Source organism: Macaca fascicularis, chromosome 11, assembly GCF_037993035.2.
Source record: "Macaca fascicularis isolate 582-1 chromosome 11, T2T-MFA8v1.1".
NCBI classification, from domain to species: Eukaryota; Metazoa; Chordata; class Mammalia; order Primates; family Cercopithecidae; genus Macaca; species Macaca fascicularis.
The window spans coordinates 35319283-35342804 of NC_088385.1; the positions used below are offsets into that span (position 1 = coordinate 35319283).

Below are 23522 nucleotides of genomic sequence, written 5' to 3' on the forward strand. Positions count from 1 at the left end.
TTCAAGGCCAGCCTGGGCGACATATTGAGACTCCCTTTCTCTCTCTCTCTTTTTTTAAAATTAAATCCAAATTTTATTAAGGATTTCAAGTTACATACTTCAGATTTCTAGAATGGAATGGAATAATTTTGGAACTGGAAAAATGGCATAAACACTGACATCCCTTGAAACTTCAATTTTATAAAGAAAATTCTTCGGCAAACCACATCCCCATTATGTAACAAGACTAGGTATTATCTACACCTTCACTTTGGCAACAGCTATTTCCTAAAAGAATGAAAAAGATGATTTTGCTATCTCAGTTAGTTAAAAATGGGATTCTGGCCAGGCACAGTGGCTCATGCCTGCAATCCCAGCACTTTGGGAGGCTAAGGCGGGCGAATCACCTGACGTCAGGAGTTCGAAACCAGCGTGGCTAACATGATGAAACCCCATCTCTACTAAAAATACAAAAACTAGCCGGGCGTGGTCGCAGGCAGCTGTAATCCCAGCTACTTGGGAGATTGAGGCAGGAGAATCTCTTGAACCTGTGAGGTGGAGGTTGCAGTGATCCGAGATGGTGCCACTGCACTCTGGCCTGGGCAACAAAGCAAGACTCTGTCTCAGAAAAAAAAAAGTGATTCTGTCTTTAAAGTTCAGAAAAAGCTGCATTTAGATGAACTACGGTTACCAAAAACAAACAAACAAAAAAAACCAGTGTCTAATCAAAGCAAAGGAAATCATTTTGAAAATAAAGAGAACAAAGCTGTTATAATTGGTTAAGGATTTCCAGTAGTAAGTTAAAATCTCAGGAGAGGAATGGATAGCACTACAAACAATGTGTTCACTTCCAAGACCTTAACACTAACTTCTCAAAAAGGAAGTTTTCATCACCTCTAAAAATGAATTCAATGTAATTTTGTTAAAAGCAGGAAATCTAGACCTTCCTGTAATGACAATCCAATAGTCCACCCTCACCATCGTCAAAAGAAAGTTGCCTCAAAATCAACAGTAATTAGCCTGAGGTATTGTAAATGTGGCTCTACAGTCTGAAATTTAATGGCATCTTTTGTCAAAAATAGTCTTATTTCCACTTTACTCTCATGACTACAATACTATAGTGCTCTCCCTGTAGTGCTACAACGCAGTCATACAGAAAAAAATTCTTTCACCTTGTGAAATAGTGCATCCATCCACTTCTATAAAAATAGGAGCCACACTGGCCGGGCGCGGTGGCTCACGCCTGTAATCCCAGCACTTTGGGAGGCTGAGGCAGGTGGATTAAGAGGTTGAGAGATTGAGACCATCCTGGCCAACATGATGAAACCCCGTCTCTACTAAAAATACAAAAATTAGCCGGGTGTGGTGGTGCATACCTGTAATCCAAGCTACTCAGTAGTCTGAGGCAGGAGAATTGCTTGAACCTGGGAGTTGGAGGTTGCAGTGAGCTGAGATCGCACCACTGCACTCCAGCCTGGTCAACAGAGAGACACACTGTCTCCAAAAAAAAAAAATTATATATATATATATATATATATTTATATATATATATATTTATATTTATATATATATTTGTATATATTTATATATATTTATATGCCACACAAAGATCACTAACTGATAATTTAGTTGATAACTGAACTGTTTTCTAGTTTAGTTATCAAAGTGTGGTGTGAACAACATGCTGAGTGTCACACTGGCATTACAAATAGGCCCAAAATTTTGAGCTTTTAACGAGATCAAGAAACATTTTATGAGATTTAACTCAATATGCCTTAACACATCCATGAGGTAGTTAAATAAACAGTACTACACATTTTAATACATAGCAAACAGAAGCATGGGTAATTGACATACTCATACTTTAAGCAATAAGAATTAGAAGAAACCACAGAAGCTTGGGGCCTTCTCTCTAGCTCTACCCCAAAGAAAATGAACTTTAACTTTTTTTTTTTTTTTTAAGCATCATATCACTTAAAATTTTCTTCTTCTTCTTCTTTTTTTTACACTTGCTTATTAGTATAGTATCTCTTTCCAAAGCTGGTACCCTTTTCACTAATGTGGTAAAAACTGAGTATAACCCTTAATTCAAGCTAGGCCTCTGCTTCTACCTGAATTGGTACAAAATTAAGACATTATCTTGTAAGAACTAAAATTGTATTTGAAATTTTTATTTTAGGCTACAAAAACAAGCAAATAAACAACAAATAACTTGAAAATAGGTCTTGTCAAATGATGTAAATTCATCCTTTCCAGGGAAGCAGAAGGTAGATCCTACTACAAAGAAAAGATGCTTAGTTAATGGAGGTTAAATTTAAAAGTATAGTGAAATTCAGGCTAACTTCTGAAAATCCTGTCTTATTCATCTCACTGTTGTACCAGTAACTATACTAAGTCAGGTTACTTTACAGTTAACTATTTCACCTATAACCCAATAATCCATTAACAATCTAATACAGTTATTGGGTGTGGACATACTGGAAATTCTTAAATTCTTAACCATATAGTTGTCTTGCCCATTTTTTTTTTCTTTCAGACCGAGTCTTGCTCAGCCACCTAGGCTGGAGTGCAGTGGCATGATCTCAGCTCACTGCAACCACCATCTCCTGGGTTCAAGCGATTCTCCCGTCTCAGCCTCCTGAGTAGCTGGGATTACAGGCACCTGCCATCATGCCCAGCTAATTTTTGTATTTTAGTAGAGATGGGGTTTCACCATGTTAGACTGGTCTTGAACTCCTGACCTCAGGTGATCTGCCTGCCTCAGCCTCTCAAAGTGCTAGGAATATAGGCGTGAGCCACTGCACATGCCAATTTTTTTTTTTTTAAACGAATTGTCTTAGTATAAGTCCCTGCATTTCTGTAACAAAGTAATGAAAGGCATAGCTAATCCAAGCAGACTTAACCCTATTCAACAGACAGCTGAAAATATACTTTGGTTCTTCAAGGAAAAAATTCCGGGAAAAAAAAAAAGTGTTTCCTTTAACAGTTGTTAATTTTCATAGCTGTACTCCAAGAGCTACATAAAAAGATTCCAGAAGAACCAAATTATTAGCAATGAATGAACATGTGTGACAGAATTTGTGCATTCAACATATCTGGCAGAAAAACTAGTGAAAATGCTAGCTAGAACAAATTGGTCTTTAAAATATCAGTTTCCTGTCCTTTAAAACAAAAATTACGTAGTCTACCAAGAAAATACAAAAACATAAGGCAGTAAGTAAGAGTTGTGTTTAGGCTATTACAGTGCAGGTTATCCTCAAGGCCACATATATCCTGCTTCACTGCTGCTTGCATTCTGCTGGGTTTTGATCCTTCTTCAGGTCATAGTCTGGATCATTTCCCTCATCTCCTTCATCTTCCCCTTCCTCATCTGCTTCTTCACCTTCTTCACCATACTCATCATCATCATCTTCAGTAACTCCTCCAGTAAACTGTAACACTGATCTTGGGATTACATGCTCACATAAAAAGCGACCAATGTTGAAGTCTGCAGCGAGGACAGCTTCAGCAGCATCATCCAGATCTCCACTCTCAGGAACTTCAGGAGGGGCAAGAAAATTAAAGAAAGAGTCATTGGAAACTGTTTTGGTCACAGTACGAATTGTCCCATGTACCTTGTGTTTCTGCTTCTTAATGGTTTTCAAAGTGACATTCTTTCCTTTTTTCCAATCTATCTGGCCCCCTGTACAACCCATAATTTCTGGTCCATCAAAAGAAAAGGGATCAGAATCATCTGGTTCTGGTTCTAACCTTCCTACATGTCTTTGTCAGCACTTCATTTGTAAAATATTCACTGGGTTCAAAGTGAAATTCTAAGACAAAACTCTTCGGCTGGCCAGCATCTGAGAACTTCACTTTAGTATCATCGAAATGCTTCAGAATAGGTTCATCATGTTCCTGAAGCATATCACTGAGTAAGTCAACATTCTTAAAAACAGGTAACCAAAATTCAGGAATTCCTTTGGGGTCTTCTTTTTCTTCATCCTTTTTCTCATCTTCAGTCTTGGCCTTTTCTTTCAACTCCTCTGAAATCTCATCTTCTTCATCTGGTTTCCATTCACATTCTTCATAGGTTCATAAATTGCATTAATAATCATAAATTGCTTATCAAATAGAGGCTGATAGAGAACAGCATACTTTCTTTCAAGATTGTGAACTTCCTCATATAATTTGGCTTCTATCTGTGCACTTATGCAGGTTTTTGAGAGTATTCACTCCTCTTTTAACTACCCTAGCTAGGCAGGTTGTCAATGTCTGCCATGTTGTAAGAACTCAAATATCAGAGGCTAGTATGGGGAGCCAGGCGGGTGGAGCTGTGCAGGCAGTGACTCAGGGCAGCAGCGGTGGTGGGAGGAGCAAGAGGCAGCTCTGCAAGCAGATGGCGCTAAAAAAGGAGACCCCCATCTCTGAAAACGAAAACAAACCCTTAATTTCACCAACCCGAGATAATTCCTAAAATTTGGCATTGAACTAGGCATTTTTCTATGCATCTATAACACATAGATGCCTGTACTACATATCTTTAAAAATCAGATGCTATACCTATCTTGGAATCATTTCTTAAATCATGTAACAAATAACTTTCTATCTCATACATTATCAGTCTGAAGATTTGCATAGTATTTTACTTTTTAGATATACCCTCATTTGTTGGGCCAGTCTCCTACTACTGGATAGTTTGTTTTCTGTTATATACACATATAAGCTGTGATGGACTACCTGCATCTATCTTTGGGGCTTGTGTCCAAGTAAACACTGAGGATAAATTTGTAGAAGTAAGTTTATTAGATTAAAGGATATAATATCCTTAGAATCTTTCATTACATATTGCATATTGTTAGCATATTGTACTGTTTTACTACTAGCAAGAACAACCATTTCTCTAAAAACATCTTTTTATTCTGAAATAATTATAGACTCACAGGAAGTTGCAGGGTGATGTACAGGGAGGTCCCACTCACCCTCCACTGTGTACCCTTTCCCCAACTTCCCCCACTGTTGGACATCTTGCATAACTACAGTACAATAACAAAGTGAGAAATGGACATGGGTACAAGCCACAGAGCTTGTTCAGATTTATACGTTAACTCATTTGTGTGTGAGTGTGTGTGTGTGTGTGTGTGTGTGTGTGTGTGTGTGTAGTTCTATATACTTTAGTATAACCGAGATGGTCTTCATATGGTCAACTCCGTCAAGAGAGTATTTATCAGACTAATTATTGAATGGTTATATATATGGCATATTGAAAAAAATAAAGATGACCACAAATGGGCCTTTAAAGAGTTTAGTGGGTAAAGTAGGTCAAGGTAATACTGGGCTTGATTAGGCTGCAAAAGTATAACTTTTATTTAAATACTTCTTATTGTTATATATACTTCATATTCAGAAAAGTACATATAGCGTATATGAACACTTTATAAATAGTTAATGAACCAATTATCTGTGTCTACCTAATGAAGCGTTTCAGACATTGAAGAGAGACCATTGACATTTATTTCAGGGTTTGGGAGAGCTCCACATATAAGAAGGCATTTGAATTGGGCTCTGAATAGAATTTGAGAAGCCAGTAATGAGAGGGTGTTTCAGGCTTGGGAACAGCAAAGAATAATGCAAGAATACTGTTTTTGTAGAACAGCATGTATAGTGATGGGACATAATAGGAGATAAGACAGGAAGGGTGTCTAGGAACAAGACTGCAGATACAAAGTCTTTTCTGTCTTGCTCTGTCGCCCACTCTGGAGTGCAGTGGCGTGATCTCGGCTCACTGCAACCTCCGCCTCCCAAGTTCAAGTGATTCTCCTGCCTCACCCTCCCCAGTAGCTGGGACTACAGGCGTGTGCCACCATGTCTGGCTAATTTTTTTTTTTTTTTGTATTTTTTTTAGAGATGGGGTTTCACCATGTTAGCCAGGATGGTCTCGATCTCATGAACTCATGATCCACTTGCCTTGGCCTCCCAAAATGCTGGGATTACAGACGTGAGTCACTGCACCCAGCCCCCCCCCTTTTTTTTTTGAGACAGTCTCACTCTATTGCCCAAGCTGGAGTGTAGTGGCGTGATCTCGGCTCACTGCAAACTCTGCCTCCTGGGTTCAAGTGATTCTCTTGCCTCAGCCTCCTGAGTAGCTGGGATTACAGGTGCGTACTACTATGCCCGGCTAATTTTTTGTATTTTTAATAGAGATGCTGTTTCACCATGCTGGCCAGGCTGGTCTAGAACTCCTGACCTTGTGATCCACCTGCCTCGGCCTCCCAAAGTGCTGGGATTACAGGCATGAGCCACTGCGCCCAGCTGAAATTCTTATCTATTAAGCAATTACTCCTCATTCCCCTCTCCTCCAGCCCTGGTAACCTCTAATTTAATTAATTAATTAATTAATTAATTTTGAGACAGCACCTCACTTTATTGCTGAGGCTGGAATGCAGTGGCACAGTCTGGGCCAGTCTCTGCCTCCCAGGCTCAAGCAATCATCCTGCCTCAGCCTCCTGAGTAGCTGGGACTACAGGTACCCACCATCACACCTGGCTAATTTTTGTATTTTTTTGTATTTTTAGTAGAGAATGGGTTTCACCATGTTGGGCAGGCTAGTCTTGAACTCCTGACCTCAGGTGATCTGCCCGCCTCGGCCTCCCAAAGTGTTGGGATGACAGGTGTGAGCCACCGTGTCAGGCCAAATTTACTTTCTGTGTCTGAATTTGCCTATTGTAGATACTTCATATAAATTGAATCATTCAGTATTTGTCCTTTTGTGCATGGCTTACTTCTGTTAGCATAATATTAGACTAGTACCTTTTACCTGAGCTACTATAAAAAGGTACTCATTAGTGGTTGTAAAAATAGAGAGGAAGGGATGATTTGGGGAGGCATTATAAAGGTATTTGTACAATTCAACTGGACTTGAATTTGAAAAAGATAATACCAGGGTTACTAGTTATTAAACAAGATAGGAAACATAAGGTGCTCAGTAACTATATCAAGAGATTTTATTTGTCTAAGGCTGGGTGTGGTGGCTCATGCCTGTAATCCCAACACTTTGGGAGGCTGAGGCGGGCAGATCATGAGGTCAAGAGATTGAGACCATTCTGGCCATTGTGGTGAAACCCCATCTCTACTAAAAATACAAAAATTAGCTGGGCATGGTGGTGCATGCCTGTAGTCCCAGCTACTTGGGAGGCTGAGGCAGGAGAATCACTTGAACCCGGGAGGCGGAGGTTGCAGTGAGCCAAGAGCCCACCACTGCATTCCAGCCTGGGCAACAGAGGGAGACTCCGTCTCAAAAAAACCCAAAAAAACAAAAACAACAAGAAAAAGAAATTTAATTTGTCTAAAGCAAGAGTAGGGCTGGGCACGGGTGGCTCATGCCTGTCATCCCAGCACTTTGGGAGGTCAAGGCGGGTGGATCACTTGAGGTCAGGAGTTTGAGACAAGCCTGGCTAACAAGCTATGCTTATTTATTTACATATTGTCTGTGGCTGCTTATGTGCTTAATGGTAGAGTTGAGTAGTTGCAGCAGAGACTGTATGACCTGAAAAGCCTAAAATACTAACTATGTGACCCTTTATGGAAAAAGTTTGCCAACCTCTACTTCAGACTGTGAATCAATGGAAATAAATATAAGGCACTGTTTCCTATTCTCAAGGAGCTTATATTCTAGTTGAGGAAAACTAGGGCAGCGAAAAGGTGCTTAGCAATTCTTAGTTAACTGTTGTTTTATGTCAGAACATGTATCATATTTACAAATATATATATATATATATATATACACACACACACACACTTATCATTTAATGATTCCTTTTCCCATTTAAAAAAATTAGAGAAACTAGTTCATAATGAGTTGAATTAGAACACATGGTAATGGGAATGAATGAAGTTGTTTATCTGAGGCTTTCTCAGAAAATAAGATGAACTTAAAGGTCTAGAAAGACTTCTAACTTGTATCTTCTTTCCCCTTTCACAATGCCAGAAACCATATACTTCATTGCCTTTCAGATGCGGTGGTGCTAGAATTTGTTATATTTTCCATGAGACTTTTGGGCGAACCTTAGAATCTGTCGATCCACTTGGTGGCCTTAACACTATTGACATTTTGACTGCCATTAGAAATGCTACTGTGAGTATGCTTAGCTTTTTAGACCGTAAAAAAAATGAGGTTAAAGTTTTTCTTACCCATATACTATGTCTTTTTAAACTTAATTATACAGTTTATTTTGCTCTCATATTTGAAATTAAAAAGCATTTTGCATGAAAAATACAAAAAATGTGACTTAACCTTTGGGAAGCACTGAAATTACATATATAATAAGAGTTGTAAGTTTTATTTTCTCAGGGTCCTCGTCCTGCTTTATTTGTGCCTGAGGTTTCATTTGAGTTACTGGTGAAGCGGCAAATCAAACGTCTAGAAGAGCCCAGCCTCCGCTGTGTGGAACTGGTTCATGAGGAAATGCAAAGGATCATTCAGCACTGTAGCAATTACAGTACACAGGTAACGGAGAGAAATGTAACAGGTTTCACGTAAACTAGAAAAGAACATGAAGTGGTGGTTTCACTGGGTGGAAGGAAATGTGTAAGATGGGATACAAGGTAAAATCTGTAGTTCCCTTACCTGAAAGTGATTTGAAATAGGATTCTTAAATGTAGGCTCTAAATCTAATTCAGTATTTCTGTGATCATTAAATAAAAGAAAATGACTGTTGGCCTGGCATGGTGGCTTATCCATGTAGTCTCAGCTATTTGGTAGGCTAAGGTGGGAGGATGACTTCGTGAGACTATGTCTTAAAAAGAAAAAAACCAAACTTACATTTTTCTTTCATCTACCATTTATAGGAATTGTTACGATTTCCTAAACTTCATGATGCCATAGTTGAAGTGGTGACTTGTCTTCTTCGTAAAAGGTTGCCTGTTACAAATGAAATGGTGAGCTACTATAGCATAGATCATTGTAATTACTATGAGTAAAAGTTTAAATTTTTGCTTGACTGCTTTTTAATAAACATTATATGGTTACTTTAGAGTTTAGGCATAATGTTTTCCAGTGTATTGGGAGGAAAAGAAGTTGAGTTTCAGTCTCATTTTAAAGGAAAATTTTTAATAATTCTAGTATAAAGTGTATTTTTTCTTCATATTTTAATCATTAGCCTACAGACATGGGTTTTCTTGAAAATAGATTTATGATTGAGGGGTGTGAATACCTTTGCTGTATTATTTAGTACCACTGATCTTAACAGAAAATTAGTTCCATCTTTAGCCTCAGTAAACTGAGCCTTTATAGCACACTCTTACTTTGAGGTACATCGGCGTAATCTGGCCACTTCTGCAGTTTGCTTGTTATGACCTAATAACTATAATATCATAGTTGCTTGCTACTATTCTGTGGGTTGCTGCTATCCACACAAATAAAAATGCTGAAATTGGCAGAAATATGGGATAAGCATTTAAAATTGCCCTTATGCCTCTAATTGTTGGCTGGGTTTTTGTTTTTTGTTTTTCTTTCTGATCACTAAAAGTGCATTTGGGTCCTTGGCTCAGGATGGTGAGCCCCGTGGAGGTTACTAAGAGTACAAAACCATCCTTGGAATGTAAGTGCTGCTGCTTGGCTGTTTCTTTAGTGAGGACACCCCTCAGATTCTGATGTCTAAGACTGAATATAGCACAGAATCATTGGACCTTCATTTTAATAGACCCTTTTTACCCGGTTCTGGACTGATAAGTGCCATTCTGATACCTGAGATTTGTTAGGACAGCACATAATAAAGGGCTTAAGTTTATTCTCTCTGTAAGACTTAGTGGTGTGGTAGCTCACGCCTGTAATCCCAGCACTTTGGGAGGTCGAGGTGGGTGGATCACCTGAGGTCGGGAGTTTGAGACCAGCCTGGCCAACATGGAGAAACCCCGTCTCTACTAAAAATACAAAATTAGCCAGGCGTGGTGGCGCATGCCTGTAATCCCAGCTCCTCGGGAGGCTGAGGCAAGAGAATCACTTGAACCCAGGAGGTGGAGGTTGCGGTGAGCCGAGATTGCGCCACTGCACTGCAGCCTGGGCAATAAGAGCAAAACTCCATCTCAAAAAACAAACAAACAAACAAAGACTTAGCAATTCTGTAGAGGGCTGGATAAATTAATTTTAACTTTTCTTTTTAATTTTCCTCTAAGGATTTTGAACTACATATAATATTTTAACTAGGTGCTTTATAGTTAAGGCTAACCAGTCACTACCTCAGGTCTTTAGATGTATCCTTTACCCAAATAAAATTAACATTTTTAACTTATGCCTGGTTATGAACTTATTTTCTTATTGTTGAAAATGAACTTAAAAAGTGACATGGAATAGTGGATGATCTGAAGTTTTAATAGCAAAGTTGCATAAAGCATTGGAATTTAGATTTGCATCAAATAGATGACTATTTTTCCCTAACAGTAAAATACTTGTAGTTACTTTAATGTTATTGTTCCCTCTTAGAAATGCAGTTTTAGATGCTGAAATGTAAATAATTTTAAAGCTAGAGTAAATTATTGTTTGACATAAGATTTATCAGTTGGAATATAATTATCGAGTAATTTAGGCATAAGTTTCCTGTACTTTTTCGGTATTGTCTGTTTCGTAAGTTTTATATATAAATTTCTCAAAGTAAAATATGGTTGATGTATTTTTGTATATAGCCTAACTTACCTTTTTTCTAGGTCCATAACTTAGTGGCAATTGAACTGGCTTATATCAACACAAAACATCCAGACTTTGCTGATGCTTGTGGCCTAATGAACAATAATATAGAGGTAAATACAATTCTTACACTTTTTCACAGAAAAATCTGTTGTAACTCAGTTATATCAAACTTACTTAGCACGGAGTAATGATAAAATAGACATGTGCCACATTAGTGCCTGCTGCATGCCAGGAAGTATGCTGAGGGGATTACATTGTTTTCTTAATTCTCAAAACCACCTGGAGGCATTATTACTTTCTGCTTATGAAATTGAAATTCAGAAAGAATCTGAGAATTCATTGATTTGGTGTGACTGGCTCTATTTTGGTAACTTATAGTTTATACAGGGGAAGTGTGTACAACGAAGTGTTTAAAATTGTTTTCATTTGGCTCTGAAAGCTGTGAAGGAAACACTCAAGAATTGACCAACTTAGCATAAACTTGGAAAAGCAGAGTGCTTTTTTCACCAGTACTGGGGTGGCTGCATTTCATGGATCTTTTCTTTCCTTTTGATGTTAATGTAACAAATTGAATAAGATCTCAGATGGAGCCAAGGCTGGTGGAGAGAGCAATTGATCCAGAAGCCACTTTTTTCCTCTGCCACTTTTCTCCAAAAATAGTACATTTTTCTGTTACTCCCTAATTCAGTAAGACCTCAGAGTCCCCTTCTGTATCAAATTTCCTCTTCTGCGTATGCATGGTGAGAAAATTGTAAATATGCAGTTCAGAAGCTGGAAGGGATCCTGTGTTATTGACTTCAATTCCGGTTAAAACAGATGGGGTGGTCAGGCGTGGTAGCTCACACCTGTAATCCCAGCACTTTGGGAGGCCAAGGCAGGTGGATCACCTGACTTCAGGAGTTCGAGACCAGCCTGGCCAACATGGTAAAACCCTGTCTCTACTAAAAAATACAAAAAATTAGCTGGGGTTGGTGGCAGGTGCCTGTAATCTGAGCTACTAGGGAGGCTGAGGCAGGAGAATCACTTGATCCTAGGAGGTGGAAGTTGCAGTGAGCTGAGATCGTGCCATTGCACTCCAGCCTGGGCAACAAGAGCAAAACTGTCTCCAAAAAAGAAAAAAAATGGGGAGCTTGAGGTTTACAGATAGCAGTTATTCCTTTGGTGCTTATTTTGCAGGGCACTATTATAGGAAACAAGCACCTTCTTAACACAGGTATAGGGAACTCATTTTTGGTTACATTTTTGGTTACATTTGGTTACATTTTTGGTGATTCCTGTTATCAGAAAAAATTCCAAAATGCATACATGAGTAGGCTCTTCAAAACACGCTAGATAACAGTTATGTTAAAAATTAGCATGTAGACACTTAAAATGATTTAGTTCTTTTTGCATTGAAACTAACATCATGAAAAACTTGTGTTTGTGATAGTTTTGTTACACTGACAAGGTCATATGTGATATGATTTCAGATTAGTATTTTTCTACAAATGAATAGGTTTGTGGTTATAATGACTGTGCCAGAGAACTTTATGTGGATATTTTCATTTAATCTTTACCGTAACCCTGAGGGCAGATCATGTCATTAACAGATTAGGACACTAGGGCTTCAAAAAGTTGGTAAGCTGTCCAGTTAGCAACGCAGGTACACCAGGTCTGCTGGGGTCCGGGAGCAGCTCAGATCATAACTGGTTAGTAACAGTCTAGGGTGAGAATTCGAGATACTGTGCCTTTTGCTTTGTATCCCTGTTCAAAACGTACATTTTATCATGCTAATTTTTTATTTTGAAGATTGTTAATATCTATACTTTTACTATCTGTTATTTTTTATTACTGAATACCCTCCCATGAAAAAATAAAATTGGGCCAAGTTTCTGGCAAAAAAAAAAAATTTCTTACACATGGAACATCATTGTGGGCTGGGTGCGGTGGCTCACACCTGTAATCCCAGCACTTTGGTAGGCTGAGGCAGGCTGATCACCTGAGGTCAGGAGTTCAAGACTAGCCTGGCCAACATGGCGAAACTGTCTCTACTAAAAATACAAAAATTATCCAGGGGTGGTGGGTGCCTGTAATCCCAGCTACTAGGGAGGCTGAGGCAGGGAGAACCAATTGAACCCGGGAGGTGGAGGTTGCAGGGAGCCAAGATCATGCCATTGCACCCCAGCCTGGGCAACACAGCGAGACTCTACCTCAACAAAAAACAAAAACAAAAGCATTGTGAAGCTTTGTTAACTTATAGTTTTTTGCAAGTTGAACTGTGTTCATGAAATACTTTCTACTTAGGAGCAATTTTGACTTTAACCTAAATAGTTTCTACTGTATTTGATGCTGCCTGTGAGAGATTCACCATTAACATCTACAGATTTCTGTATCTTCATAATTTTTTTTTTTAAAGACAGTCTCACTCTGTCGCCCAGGCTGGAGTGCAGTGGCATGAACTCTGCTCACTGCAACCTCCGCCTCCTGGGTTCCAGCAGTTCTCCTGCTGCAGCCTCCCGAGTAGCTGGGATTACAGGTATGCACCACTATGCCCGGCTAATTTTTATATTTTTAGTAGAGACAAGGTTTCAGTATTTTGGCCAGGCTGGTCTTGAACTGACCTCAAGTGATCTGCCCACCTTGGCCTCCCAAAGTGCTGGGATTACAAGCATGAGGCACCGTGCCTGGCCAATATTTTCATAATCTTTTACCTATCTATCTTGGTGCTTGGATATAGCAGATGCTCGGGACATTCTAATTTGAATTTAACAGTCTCTTTAGCTTTGTACAAGTTACTTTGATAATATTAGCAAATTAGAACAGTGGGCAATTGATCAGTCTGTTGAATTAGCCAGGTTACAGAAAGGACTTTCAGTTGTCAACACTATTTCCTGGAGACAGGATAAAGAAATGGAACATTTTTATAGGATAACGTCAACCACAGATACTTCTTCAAGATACAGTTTTATGAGGGGAGTTGTTTGAATTTAACACAAAGGTGTTCAGGTTAGAGTGACTTTTAAAGTCTTTGTGGAGTTTTCTGTGATCTCTGGACTTCAAATTCCACATGGTATGTTGAAGGCTTATGTTCCACATTTATGTGAGGACAGGAAAGGGGGAGAAGGTGTCACTCTGTTGCCCCTCATTTGAGAATCTCCAGTACAGGGAGCCACTGTTACTGACACTGTATTGTATCCTTCAGGTGTATGGGCAGAAAAAAAAAAAGATTGAGAAGCTTTGGGTTAAATGATTTATTTATTTTAAAATATGATAATTATGGCATGAGTCCCAACAGTGAGAGGATGTATCTCTAAGTTACTCCACACTTTTCAATTAACATGAACATTTTTTAGTAGGCATATATCTCAATACTTGGATAATCACTTTTGTTCTGCTCGATTGTGTTTCTTAGGAACAAAGGAGAAACAGGCTAGCCAGAGAATTACCTTCAGCTGTATCACGAGACAAGGTAAAAAAAAAAGTTTTAAATGCATATTCCCAATACCTAAAGATAGACTGATGAGCTCAGAATATTATTCAGTTCTAGGAGTAATTGTTTCTTCTTTTCCTCCCTTTAACACTCCATTGGAACTGAGTAAAGACAAGTTTAAAATGGGTTTTGAGTGATTTAAAGATATTAGTATTTTGAATTCACTGACAAATGCTTAAACGTAGGTTTAAGGGTTTATTTAAGCATTTAAGCATCAAGCTTTTTAAAAAAATTCAGTCAGTGACTTTATCAACTTTGTAAATAGTTGAAATGACTAAATATTTTATTATAATAAGAGGGTTTCTTGGAAAACACAGTATACACAGAATAGAGTTTTTAATTACCAGTAATACTTATAATAGTTGTAATACTAAAGTGTGTATAAAAATCTTTTACCTTGACTTCTTTGCCAGAAAAGAATCTTATCAAATACCAAAAATAAAAATGAAGCTTTTGGATTTGGATTTTTATTATGTATTCATCTGAAGGAAACTTTTAACAAAGGTGACAATAGTGAAGGAAATAAGGCAGAATAAATAATTTTATCTCCCATGATTATTTTCATTTTTCACGTTATTTTACGATTTTGTTACAGAAGGGAAAAATTCACATTTATAGAGTGTTCCTGAATGCATTTTTGCATCCTTGATTTTTATTCCCCCCTGCATTTTTTGCCTTTAGTCTTCTAAAGTTCCAAGTGCTTTGGCACCTGCCTCCCAGGAGCCCTCCCCCGCTGCTTCTGCTGAGGCTGATGGCAAGGTCTGTTCTGATTCTTAATCTAAGCCTGCATGCCTAGTTCTTTGGTACAACATAATCTTCTGGAAACAATACACTGAATAGAAGAATATTAATATGGGATACCATGCTAAGGTCAGATCACTTTAGTCTAATATATATTTTAAAATTATATAACAATGCAATGCAGAGTTTATATTGTTGACATGCTTTTGCTTGCAATATAGAAGATGCACACAGAAAAAGAAGTAATTTAAAGAGGAGATTATCCTGCACTTTTAAAATTTCAACCCATTGGTATTTAAATTTTGCTTGTTAAATTGCATGTTTTAACATATCTTTCAACAGTTAATTCAGGACAGCAGAAGAGAAACTAAAAATGTGAGTCTCTTGCTTCAGAATGGAAATGTTGGTACCTCTGGTTCTCACTGAAACACTGTCTGTAACACCATTAAATAACCTGTTTGTGTAGTGGTATCTATCTCTTGTCTGTGTTATGTTCTTAATGTTCCTTTTATCTAACCGGTGGAAGATGGCGTTAAACGTTTTAATTAGTAACAATAATAGGCTTTCTCACTGTTTTCTGTGACCTTCAAGAATAGTTTTAAATTTTGATAGGAAATTTAACATATTTTGATAGGAAATTCAGAGATTTCCTAGATTTCAGAGATGGAATTGTATTTTTGGACATTTCCTTTCCTCTTTAAAGATCTTGAGATCTGTTCAGTACTAAAAGATAATCCTCTAATCTAATGCTTCTTTCTCATGCTTCCAGTTAGTTTGCACTTGTTACCCTATATATAGCTTCACATATGCTTCAGAAGCTTAAGCAAATTAAAAACAAACAGGGGGACTGTGAGAGTTTGAGACTGTTTTCAATTCTTAATAACAATTTTAGAGGAAAATTAAATAATGTATAAATTATTCAGACTCATTGCTATTTCAAGATTTTCTGCCATTTAGTTCCTTTCCTTAATTATCCAGATTTAAAGTTCTGAACTTGAGATAAAGGTTTATAAATGTCTTATCTTCTCTCAGCTCCACTGTGCTCAGATATTAAGCAAACCATCTAAATCACTGCACAAGTTTTATTTCATTCATGACATCACACTGAATGTGCTCACTCTCCTTAAGATTTCATTTGGTATGTCATTCATGTATAAAAACCTAATTACTCATTTTTAAGTTAATGTGTAATATAAATATACTAATATTTATAGTTCACCTTAACTGACATATTAAAGACAGATTTAAGCAAGTATTTCGATTCAGAATGCTACCCCAAACTACCATTTTTCTTACTGCCATAATCCTCTATTAAATTTATATAATCCATTTTTAGATTGTAAGCTCTTAAAGAATAACTAAAAAAAAAAAACCCTCTTAAATGTTGATGAATTATGTTTTTCCATTATAAAGTCATTTTTGACTTTTAGAAGTCAAGATTAATAAATTTTCTAGAAAATAAGGTGTAAAAGCACTTGTGATTAATGTGATAGCACTAGATTTCTTTCTGCAAATCCTTAAGAGTACAGAGGTTGAGGGGATTTCTGTTGTGTTTATCACATTCCACATTTGAAAGAACTCATAGTGACTGTCAGCCTACGAAAAGCAAATGTAGTCTTGTTTTCTGTTAAAGAGTTCCTACTGATACCTTATGGCATTTTGTTGACTATAGGAATGTAAATTGACTTGAAATACATAAACTCTTAACTTCAGAGACATAAGTTCATGGAACTTTTAGAGTTTAACAGTGTTTATGATTACTTAAATTAAACTGAATGGCAGTTCTTTGTGCTTTTAACGAGTAGTTTTGATTTTAAGGGCAGCATATACTTTTTCTACAATTTAGTGTTTGAAGGGTGGGAGAAGAGGAATGATTTTGAAAAGTTGGCGAGCAAATGATAAAGAAAAAAGGAATTAAATAGAACATAAATTGGTTGATGCCTTGCAAACAATTTACAGCAGAACCTCTTATTTAGTTAGGTCAGGGTTTCAGTTATACATGCTACCTACTGTCTCCTTCTGACCTCATTATCTGTATGAATAAACTTCAGATGGGTACTGGATGTATACTGACTACTGTCAAATAAAACGAACTTCGTTTTAGTTAAGGTCAGATATGATGTGGTTGGTATAGGTTTTGGAACATGTTTTTTCAGGTTGCATCTGGAGGTGGTGGGGTTGGAGATGGTGTTCAAGAACCAACAACAGGCAATTGGAGAGGAATGCTGAAAACTTCAAAAGCTGAAGAGTTATTAGCAGAAGAAAAATCAAAACCCATTCCAATTATGCCAGCCAGTCCACAAAAAGGTCATGCTGTGAATCTGCTGGATGTGGTAAGCCATGACACTTTGGTTTAGGTCTAATAAGATGACCAAGTTAGTAGGAAATTGATTAGACAGAAAGAACTAAAGTCTCAAAAACTTACATAACTTTCAGATGTTAAATGCTGCCATTTCAAAGTGTCACAAAAGTAACATTTTTCCCCCCTCATCCCTATTTAGCCAGTTCCTGTTGCACGGAAACTATCCGCTCGGGAACAGCGAGATTGTGAGGTTATTGAACGACTCATTAAATCATATTTTCTTATTGTCAGAAAGAATATTCAAGACAGGTTAGTATTACTTAATATAAATCACAGGCTCTAATACTGCTGGATGATTCTATGATCTGTTTTGAAAAATACATGTATTTTTTAAATTTTAGGTTTTTATTCTAAATCATCGAGTGGATTCTCTGATAGTCCTTTGGTAACTTGTAGCAAGACTCAGTTTGTTAACACAGAATGACTAGGACCTCATGTATCAGCTAGAAAAAGCTATTAAAATGAATCTTTTGTTCTATATGGCTGCCACATTTTGAGTCATTTAAGAAAATGTTTTTTTCCTAAATTTTAATTCAGTAGTTTCATTAACTATTTTGGCTAGTAACACTGACTTGCCTTTTTAATTTAACTTGGTTTTCCAAAGCATCAAAACGAATGTCTTTTACTAAGAAATATGTATACGGTTTCTCGTTCAGAGTGTTTTTGCATGTGTCTACTCCCCTACTGCATCTTCTCCTTCATGTTGCCTGGTATGTCATTTCATGCAGTAATAGGGAGAATACACATTTAGTTGTATGAAGTGATCTATTAGAAAATATTCTGTATCCAGTTTTTGGTAATCTGTCAGCAGCTAAGATGAATTTTACTGCACAGAGTAATAAATATACTTCATATTGAAATAAATGATTTTGTCTGTAGAACCATTTATCTTTTTTGCTTGTAGACTTTTTAAACCTGTAGCTTGTGGTAGAAATAATAGTTCCTAGTGTTTTACACTGTGGGCCTGAAGAAAAAATTCCATTTGTCTCCTTCATTGCCCCCATCCCCTGCAGAGGGTGTTTTTGTTTTGAGATGGAGTCTCGCTTTGTCGCCCAGGCTGGCGTGCAGTGGCATAGTCTTGGCCCACTTCAACCTCCGCCTTCAGGGTTCAAGCGATTCTCCTGCCTTAGCCTCCTGAGTAGCTGGGATAACAGGTGTGCAGCACCATGCCTGGCTGATTTTTGTATTTTTAGTAGAGATGGGTTTCACCATGTTAGCCAGGCTGGTCTCGAACTCCTGACGTCAAGTGATTCACCTGTCTCGGCCTCTCAAAGTGCTGGGATTACAGGCGTGAGCCATCGCACCTGGCTCACTTAATGTTTTCAAGCCTCATCTGTATTGTAGTATGAATCAGTATAGTCATGCGCCACATAACATTTTAGTCAACACACAACATATTTGAATGTGTTCCCATTAGATTATAATACCATATTTTTGCTGTACATTTTCTATGTTTAGATACACAAATTATTCCCATTGTATTACAGTTCCCTATTCAGTACAGTAACATGCTGTACATGTTTGTAGCCTAGGAGCAATAGGCTATCTCATATAGCTTACGCGTGTTGTAGGCTGTACCATCTACATTTGTGTAAGAACCCTCTGTGATGTTCATGTAATGAAATCATCTAATAATGCATTTCTCAGAGCATATCCTTGTCATTAAGTGATGTATGTTTTTATCTGTGAATAATACTAGATTATAGAGATATACTGTGTTATCCATTCATCAGCTGATGTTTGTGTTTTTTTCACTTATTGGCTATTATGAGTAAATGCCTATTGAAGAGTTTTGAAATAAGGATGATGGAAAGAAGGTAAAGTAGCTCAGCCTCTCGAGTAGCTGGGATCACAGGCATGCGCCACCACGCTCAGCTAATTTTTGTAGTTTTAGTGCAGATGGGGTTTCACCATGTTGGCCATGCTGGTATCAAACTCCTGGCCTCAAGCAATTCACCTGCCTCAGCCTCCTGAAGTGCTGGGATTACAGGCATGAGCCACTGCGCCCGGCCGAGAACTGCTTTTCTTAATGTTTAATTATAATTAAGCAAAAATATAAAGGGCGATTACGCCATTTAATGAAATATCCAAAGTAGTAGAGTGTTCTTACTTAACTTTATTTCATGAGGTTATTTTCTAAGCCCAGATTATTAAAAGAAGAATTTTGGCTAAAATTCCGTAATTTGGTTTTGTTTGCAGTGTGCCAAAGGCAGTAATGCATTTTTTGGTTAATCATGTGAAAGACACTCTTCAGAGTGAGCTAGTAGGCCAGCTTTATAAATCATCCTTATTGGATGATCTTCTGACTGAATCTGAGGACATGGCACAGCGCAGGAAAGAAGCAGCTGATATGCTAAAGGTACTGTGAACCTTTGGAATTTTTATACTTGGGTAGTAGATAGAAACATAGAAATAGTGTTAAATGCAGTTTGATTCTTGGATGTATATAGTCTTTATATTCTAGCTAGGCTTGTTTCCTATTGGTACTTGATAAAAATCTTTTTTTTTTTGAGACGGAGTCTTGCTCTGTAGCCCAGGCTAGAGTGCAGTGGTGCCATCTCAGCTCAATGCAAGCTCCGCCTCCCGGGTTCACGCCATTCTCCTGCCTCAGCCTCCAGAGTAGCTGGAACCATAGGCACCCGCCACCATGCCCGGCTGCTTTTTGGTATTTTTAGTAGAGACCGTGTTAGCTAGGATGGTCTCGATATCCTGACCTCATGATCTGCCCACCTCAGCCTCCCAGAGTACTGGGATTAAGTGCTGGGATTACAGGCGTGAGCCACCGCACCTGGCTGGTACTTGATTAGATTCAAATTCCAGAGAAGATATTTATTGGTTAGTTATAAACCTACCACATATACACTGGAAAAACCACCCCGCATAATTCAGATTAATTTCATAACTTTGTAATAGCATTTAAAATTTTTATTTCCTTTAATGCAGGCATTACAAGGAGCCAGTCAAATTATTGCTGAAATCCGAGAGACTCATCTTTGGTGAAGAGAACTATGTAACACTGAGACTTTGTTGACTCAAAACTTGCTAGTTACTGCCTACCTGAGTAGAATCTTATTTATGAACTCCTGTGTATTGCAGTGGTATGAATCTGCTCATGTGAAGACTGGCTATAAACTGAAAAGTGTATTCCATATTACAGAACGAATCACACATTTAATCCAAATAATAAATGGCTGTTTCTAAAGTTTCCCAGTATATGTAAAATACATCAAGTCTGTCTTGTGACAGTTTCATCTGAACTTAAAAAGAACTGTTAATGTTCTAGCTGTGCAAAGCAGTTTGCCTGTGGATAAGATGACCTGTGTAATAATCTTTGTTAGTAGTCTCAAAGCTGCTGCCATAGTCCTCCAAGAAGAAAGCACCAAGACAACATTTCATATGACTATAATGCATGTACTATATAAGCTGATCTGGCTTTGAAAGATGTGAGTTGGCAAGTTCCTCACATAGAGTCATTGTATTCCACCTGTCCTGCAATTTAGTTTTTCTGAGCTTCTCTGCAGCCTTTGATGTGTTTTTAAGAAAGCTGAATGCACAAGAGGATCTGTGACACTGACATGGATGTGGTGTGCATACTGTGTAGTTACATAGCCCTTCCAATTCTGGGTCCATTTGCGCTAGCAAATTAAAATATGCTTTGCTTCATACTTAAACCTGAAAGCTGGAATGTGTACATTAATTCCTACATTAAAAACAGCCATCTACCCTTGATTATCTAGAAAGACTTGGTAATGATGGCCAGTTCCTTTTAGGTTTTAGAAAATCAAATGATGACCTAAATTTCCCTTAATTTGCAAATACAGTAGTAATTAAGGTACATCTCTCTAAAGTGGAGCACTTAAACCAGGCTCTAAGATTCACTTTGAGGTGGAACTTAAAACCAATGTACTGTATGTATGCACTGGTAATAACTACTTTTGCTTCATACCAACAAAATGTATTAGAATAGTATGAAAGTACTGGAGGAGCTGAAAGAAAAACACCCAAGGCCGGGCGTGGTAGCTCACGCCTGTAATCCCAGCACTTTGGGAGGCCGAGGCAGGCAGATCACCTGAGGTCAGGAGTTGGAGACCAGCTTGACCAACACGGAGAAACCCTGTCTCTACTAAAAATACAAAATTAGCCGGGCATGGTGGCGCATGCCTGTAATCCCAGCTACTCGGGAGGGTAAGGCAGGAGAATCACTTGAACCCGGGAGGTGGAGGTTGTGGTGAGCTAAGATCGTGCCATTGCACTCCAGCCTTGGCAACAAGAGCGAAACTCCGTCTCAAAAAAGAAAAAAGAAAAAAACCTAGATACACATACTCCTTCAGATTTAAGCTGCATTTATGGGGTAGTGATGAGGTTTAGAACATATACATATTTTGTTAAAATTCCCCAGATGATTCTTGGTATGAACCACAACATTATAAATTTTAAGATATACTTAGAAATCCTTAAGACATCTAGCCCCATTTCTAATAGACAACACATTTATATTGCAGATAATTTTTTTTTTTTTTTTCAGTTTATGACCCGATATTTATGAAGGACTACTGGCAGGGAAAATATGAATATGTTAACTTTAGCTTATGGCACCAATTTACTAAGGAACAACAGGCTCACCAACTGATCTCAAACATAAAAAACCCCACATCATCAGTCTGATCCGATATGGTACTACTTTGAATCTCTTACTAGTACCATCTTGAGAGAGGATACATGCTCCCAAAACGTTACCACACTTAAAAATCACTGCCATCATTAAGCATCAGTTTCAAAATTATAGCCATCCATGATTTACTTTTTCCAGATGACTACCATTATTCTAGTCTTTTGAATTTGTAAGGTAAACAAAAACAAAAACAAAAACTTTTGATGCACTTTTCTCAAGCACATCAGATTTCAAATTGAAAATTAAAGACATGCTATGGTAATGCACTTGCTAGTACTACACACTTTGTACAACAAAAATCGGAGGCAAGAAACTTAATGGAAAGAGAAAAACCTTCCTTTGTTGGCCCTTAAACTGAATCAAGATCTGAAATGTAGAGATGATCTCTGACATTTATAACATACCTGTATGTTCTTGCTGTGTAAATAAAATTGCTGGTATGAAATGACATTAAAGTTTGTCAAAAAATGAATTCTTAACTTTTCTCCCAGAGAAAGGAAGAGAGAGAAAAGAAAGCTTTTTAATACCTAAATCTATTTTGGAACATAACTGTATAGAATACCAAACATTTTATGACTTTTTTCCTACCAGATTCTGACAGTTCACCAAGGTATTATAACACCTCCATTTTTGCGTATGAAGACAGTGACTTGCTCCAAGTAATCGAGGTAGTAATGGCTAGAATTTGAACACTAAAGCCATGCTCTGCTGCCTGTAAGGTTTTCAAAAGAAATCTGATTAATCATTTCGTATGTGATTCACTTGATCCTCAAGGCAACAGGGAGGCCATTGCCTTGATTTTTCAGATATGGAAATAGTTCTGGAGAATTAATTTGCCTCATGTTTGCAGAGCTAGCTCAGTCTTGATTCCAAATCCTTTAAGTTTGACCTGAAAACTTGCCTTACCTGGATACTTTTTGATATTCTCATATGATTGCATATGAGATTGCATCTCATATGATGGGGTATAACTTTTTAATTTACCTCAAGTTGGAATCTGTTTGGGGGGAAAAGTTGAAACTTAAAACCAATTTAAATTTCTAAATTTAAAAAAACATTGCTACCATAGGAATCCACTGACGAGGCTTAACGTGAATAGAATTACACTGGAACACAGGCAAGGAACTAGACAACTGAATTAGAAACTTTCTGAAAAGTCACACACTGATTTTTGTACTATTCTTTGTAAAGAAACTACTTCTTACTGTAATTTCTCAAAGCAACCATAGCCTCATCTAACTTTTCTCCTTTTTAGGGAGAACTACATTTGCTCCCTGAACTACAAAAAAATCAAATTTTGAATCAAAGTTTTTAATACTAGTTTTTCCATTTCTAATATGGACACTAGAGGCCCTGTTGATTTTATAAACAACTATATAACATTAGTGAGATCGGTGCTCCATAGCTGATACAAAAGCAGCTACAATTCCTTTATTTTTTTGAGACAGAGTGTCACTCACTCCTCATGCTATCTCCAAGGCTGGAGTGCAGTGGTGTGATCTCAGCTCACCGCAACTTCCATCTACTGGGTTTGAGTGATTCTCGCAGCTCAGCCTCTTGAGCAGCTGGAGTTACAGGTCTGCCACCATGCCTGGCTAATTTTTATATTTTCAGTAGAGACAGGGTTTCACCCTGT

At 37.7% G+C, this 23522-nt stretch overlaps 1 protein-coding gene, 1 long non-coding RNA gene and 1 pseudogene across 9 annotated transcripts in view; 1 reads left to right on the plus strand and 2 right to left on the minus strand.

The window, feature by feature from the left end:
- Positions 1 to 22336, plus strand: part of DNM1L (dynamin 1 like) — a 66530-nt gene extending 44194 nt beyond the window's left edge. For 2 of the 8 annotated variants that reach the window (XM_005570532.5, XM_005570534.5), the window contains 11 exons: positions 7972 to 8092; positions 8309 to 8464; positions 8806 to 8895; positions 10660 to 10752; positions 14034 to 14090; positions 14793 to 14870; positions 15195 to 15227; positions 17009 to 17185; positions 17354 to 17463; positions 19414 to 19573; positions 20158 to 22336. In XM_005570532.5, the coding sequence (XP_005570589.3) occupies positions 7972 to 8092; positions 8309 to 8464; positions 8806 to 8895; positions 10660 to 10752; positions 14034 to 14090; positions 14793 to 14870; positions 15195 to 15227; positions 17009 to 17185; positions 17354 to 17463; positions 19414 to 19573; positions 20158 to 20214 (1132 nt within the window). In that variant the 3' untranslated portion in view covers positions 20215 to 22336. The remainder of the gene's footprint in view (positions 1 to 7971; positions 8093 to 8308; positions 8465 to 8805; positions 8896 to 10659; positions 10753 to 14033; positions 14091 to 14792; positions 14871 to 15194; positions 15228 to 17008; positions 17186 to 17353; positions 17464 to 19413; positions 19574 to 20157) is intronic. The other 6 variants (XM_005570533.5, XM_045365005.3, XM_074006584.1 and 3 more) reach the window with 3 other exon arrangements.
- LOC123567485 (nucleosome assembly protein 1-like 1 pseudogene) lies at positions 2126 to 4359 on the minus strand (annotated as a pseudogene).
- Positions 2126 to 8878, minus strand: LOC141408045 (uncharacterized). Its single transcript, XR_012420127.1, has 2 exons — positions 8780 to 8878; positions 2126 to 2256 (listed from the first exon to the last, which is right to left on the minus strand). It is a non-coding gene; the product is annotated as an uncharacterized lncRNA (long non-coding RNA).
- Positions 22337 to 23522: the final 1186 nt, after the last annotated feature.